This window comes from Dreissena polymorpha, chromosome 12 (assembly GCF_020536995.1).
Source record: "Dreissena polymorpha isolate Duluth1 chromosome 12, UMN_Dpol_1.0, whole genome shotgun sequence".
In the NCBI taxonomy this organism is placed as follows: domain Eukaryota; kingdom Metazoa; phylum Mollusca; class Bivalvia; order Myida; family Dreissenidae; genus Dreissena; species Dreissena polymorpha.
Window position 1 is genome coordinate 32497872 of NC_068366.1, and position 4495 is coordinate 32502366.

General features: G+C 32.6%; 1 protein-coding gene across 2 annotated transcripts; it reads left to right on the forward strand.

Moving 5' to 3' along the window:
* Positions 1 to 352: 352 nt before the first annotated feature.
* LOC127854151 (uncharacterized) lies at positions 353 to 3507 on the forward strand. Of its 2 annotated transcripts, none has more exons than XM_052389152.1 (5): positions 353 to 478; positions 924 to 1119; positions 1331 to 1444; positions 1989 to 2133; positions 2502 to 3507. In XM_052389152.1, exons 1-5 carry the CDS (start codon positions 383 to 385, stop codon positions 2824 to 2826), a joined length of 876 nt encoding a protein of 291 aa, XP_052245112.1. In that variant the 5' UTR covers positions 353 to 382; the 3' UTR covers positions 2827 to 3507. The 2 variants fall into 2 exon arrangements, with proteins under 2 accessions (XP_052245112.1, XP_052245113.1); XM_052389153.1 differs by having other exon boundaries at positions 1989 to 2127.
* Positions 3508 to 4495: the final 988 nt, after the last annotated feature.

Sequence of the window (4495 nt, forward strand, 5' to 3'; positions counted from 1 at the left end):
TGACTAAATTTGATAAAGAATAAATGAAAAACGTAGCCTCTAGAGTGGTACGGGAAAAAAGTTTACGCCGAACGAATAGACAAACACACTAGCTCACAATGAAATCTTTACGCGCAGGTGAGTTTAAACATCAATGAGAGCTATTACGAGCGGTATGTCTAAATGTAGATCCAACGCAATTAAAGCATGCCTTTATTTACCTATAATGTACTATTTCAACGATTAAAACGCTTATTGATACATTATTAAAATATATATGCTCATAAATTAAAATGATACAAATTGCTTGAAAAATCCAGAAAACAGCAATAATTCCCCACCCGATCGGAGCTTTGTAATCGAAATGTTTTGAATGACTGCTGCCATTTGGATATTCTAAAAGATGGAAACTCCGCTGGGATTTACACACTCTGTTTGTGTCTGCTTGTATTGTCCATATACACATATTCTACATTCGTCTTTATATAAAAGCATACTGGTAATTATCCCGGTTTTAAAGCGCTTAAACATAATAATTGATATCTAAAAACAAATAGTTTTATTTGTTGTACCTTATTGCTATTTTAAACACCTTTGATATAATGGCGAAAACTCCTTTGGAAATTCCAATTACAGAACAGCTTGTTTTGTTAATGGCTAGTTTCTGTTTTAATGGACATTGAAGTGATATGTTTAAGCGTTTATGACAATTTATTAATGTCAACGTTAGTATTTTATTTACAACGTTATTTATTTTAGTAAAATTAAGCAACTTTTAATGACTTTTAATACAAAATAACGATGACATCATGTATGTTATTTTAACAAGCAGAAATTTCCAAAGGATTTTTTGGTGTTATTAAGTATATAGTACTTTGCTTGTCTTTTTGAGTCGAAGTCATACGATGAAGTTTACAGTGTTAACATTAGCATGCTATTTTCAGTTGACATTTTCTGCTCCAACTGCGATCCGATGTGGAACGACATGGTGTGAAAATGTTGGGTACGAATCCTGTATTCGTCCACCGGAAATTCGTTCAGAGCAGGACTCGGACTGTTACTCGTGTGACAAGCTGGCGTTGGTCGGTGACCCCTGTGACCCCGTAAACAGCAGACTGGGCTGCGTCTTGTATTGCATAGGTACAAATTCTTGTTATTGATTAGAATTATCTTCATCGTTGAAATAGTTTACATAATTGTTTGCCGTTTCGAACAACTTGAATACGAAATCACCAAGATAATAAGCCAAGATTCAAAAGAACACTGTTGAATGCCTTGGAATTCATAGCAAGTGCAAATATTTAGAAATGGTTGGTTATAGCGTTCTTTGAAGGTTTGTATTCTGTTACAGACAAGGCTAAAGAGAATGAAAATCAAATATGGAACCAGTCGCAGGAAGCTATGAACCTGACATGGCAGAATCTCGTAAAAGAAAAAGACAACAATATAACACTTTTTTATAACAGTAAGTGTATCATTATTATTTATGGCATAGTAAGGATATTAAGAGACGACGTTAACGAAACTCAAATAACGTGCTTTTAAAATTTAAACAAAACAACGTAAATGGTATTCAAAACTTTAAAATTACCATTATCGACATGTGTCCTTTCTATGATAGTTATTTAACTCTTATTCAGATATATTTACTTTACCAAACCGCTATACGCAGTTGTGGATGCTTGACTTCGCGGAAGCTATTATTGCGGTGGGTTTTGTATACAATTTATATACCAACTCAACTGTCTTAGTTGGATAAAATCTGCATGACATCAAATCCCCTTCCGCCAGAATACCCACTATTTGTATGAAATACTATGTAAAAACAATTTTACGACACGTGTATCAAGAGTCTTATAAACACGTTTACATTGAATTTCAAGTGGTAAAGTATAACGTGGATTGTCCTGTAAACTGTAATTCAAATTTATAATTTACTAAAGTCAAAATGCAAGAAAAGCTAAATTATTTAAACAAATCTCAAGCATGGAACGTAATTATTGTTACAGGTGCAGTAGATTATGCAAGAAGAGTGAAAGATGCGAACAGAAAAATGCAACTATACTTTGTGCTCTTTGTAACAACGCTTGTTGCCCTTTGTTTGATTGTTCCGGTAGTAGTGATGTGGGTTCGCTGGAAATATCGCAGGTACCAGTAAGTAATTTGTGTTATTGGAACTCAGTGGTAATCAATTCCCTTTAAATGTATCTGACGTGTATACAAAACGACCTTAAGTCACAGGATTTTTGGATAACATTTAAAGTTATTAGACATCAAATCTGTTGTCAAAATGTAAATGTTTATGCGGAAAACATGGGTATCACAGTTGACATTTATTTTATAGAGAAGCGATAAGTTGAGTTCCGAATTCATATTGAACTACTATTATAACTACATTATTAAAAATAATATATTCACTTAAATAATATTATTTGTACAAAAGCCAGTTTAATCACCGATAATTTATTTCTGGTACCTTACCATATAAACAAAATAAAAATGAGCGAGCTAATATTTTTCAGACAAGTTGGAACAATTAACGAAGAAGATCCTGGCGAGCATTCGACGACCTCAGGACCATATTCAGAAACACAGTCAGAACTCGCCCAATCCGTGGATGAGTCAATTGTCAGGCCTATTGAGTCAGTGATCGAAGTAACCGATGTCGTCTCCCGTGAGACCACCGAGGATGGAGAAAAAGATTCACAGAATGACCCAACAATTCAATCAGACGTAGAAGATTTTCGCGACGGTCGACTAAATAACATTTCTCCACAACAGAATGACATGCCATCTTTGTATACGGGCTCCCGTACACCGTTTACGGTCAATAGTGAAATTATTTAAAGAAAATAAACAATTAAAGTATACATGATTAACATTCGATTTGATTGCAATAGATCACTATCACGAGGTTTATTATTACGAGGATATTTGATACTCTCAACTAAGTCTTTGACTGTGCGGTGTTAACGAAATTGTCTGCGACCTATTGCGTCGTCAAGGTTACGAGTTTAAACTGTACATATTTTTTCAGACTGTAAAATTAAATTTTATACGTCAATTTGACAATCAAGTTACCATTATACACGTATTGAATTCAAATAAAATAGTAGGGTGAAATGTAATGACACATAGTTTTGCTTCGTTTATTCGGAAAGACAAGATAAAGTGTCAGTTGTATTTTGGAACAGAATATTTGGCAAGATGTCATTCAGTCATTCAGACACACACATTTGATGTAATGACAGCGTGGACCTTACACACTGATCTTTGTGTACATCTAGTGGAAAAGGTACGAGCAATATACCTGCCGTTGATATGAATGTCTTTGTTAATGACCTTAATGTAGTTGTGTGTTAGGGGTATTATATGAGGAACAGTTAACGATGTATTGTAAACAATTATTATGTTAAGAAATATTGAAAAGAGTTGTAATTTGATTATTTAACGCGTATTGTTTTATACTGCTTTCCATTTTTGCAACGCGTTGCTTATTTATATGAATATATTATAAATAATTGCACATAACGTTAAGAAAGGTGTTTTGCAGCGTCTTATATAATTATTACAAAATAATATATGGCATAATTTTATCCCATTTCTTTGGTGAGCAGCTTTAAATATGAATACAATAATAATTATAGATCGCAATGAAATGCAGCATGATACGTTGGTACTATTAGCAATTGTAAACATAACCATGAAGAGCTACGTGTACTCAAACATGCGTTTATATAACAAAGTACGTGATTCATTACAACCATGAATAAGCACTCGATATCATATCATTTTCGACTAGATAGTTAAGACGATCACATAAACCTGATAACATGAACAAGGCTATTCAAATGACAGATTACATTGTTTTGGGTAGACATACGTCACACGCCTTTAAACTATATCAATGTTGTCTTGATAAGAAGTATAAATTTAGAAAACTCTAAATATTTAGACCACTATTTATAAATGCCATAAAACCCATAGGCTGCAATATACGACGTTTAAAGATGTATCATACAATGTCAAGCACAGATTGAAGCACTCATAATTCTTAGTTTTTTGTAATGAACTAGTTTCTGTATGACGAGCATTTGTTGATAAAAAAATAAAATAATCACACAATATGCCGTGAAATCGGACTCGCCTGTTTTCTTTCGCATTCTAGTGTCATTAAACCATTATTATAAAACTTTATGTACTATGAATGTCAAGAAAATACTTTATAAGTTTCAAGCCAATTAAGATCATGAAATATCGTTTATGCGATCTCTCTGATGTTTGGATTTGGTCAAAACTGCCTGTTTTGCTGATAAGACTGTTAAATATAAATTTCTCTGATTAATTTCGCATATCAACAATTTTACGTTATTCAAAAGTATATAATATGAAAACATCATTGTTTACGATGTTACCTTGATCTTTCATATTATATTTATATTTTATAAAGTATTATATTTAAATTATATAGATTGTTTATAGTTTTAATATTTGTTGGTTATATGTTCGGGGAAGT

Coding starts and splice junctions, on each gene's coding strand:
- LOC127854151 (XM_052389152.1), top strand. CDS start 383: ATGGAAACTCCGCTGGGATTTACACACTCTGTTTGTGTCTGCTTGTAT. Junction 479..923: donor CTTTATATAAAAGCATACTG/GTAATTATCCCG, acceptor TGCTATTTTCAG/TTGACATTTTCTGCTCCAAC. Junction 1,445..1,988: donor TATAACACTTTTTTATAACA/GTAAGTGTATCA, acceptor TTATTGTTACAG/GTGCAGTAGATTATGCAAGA.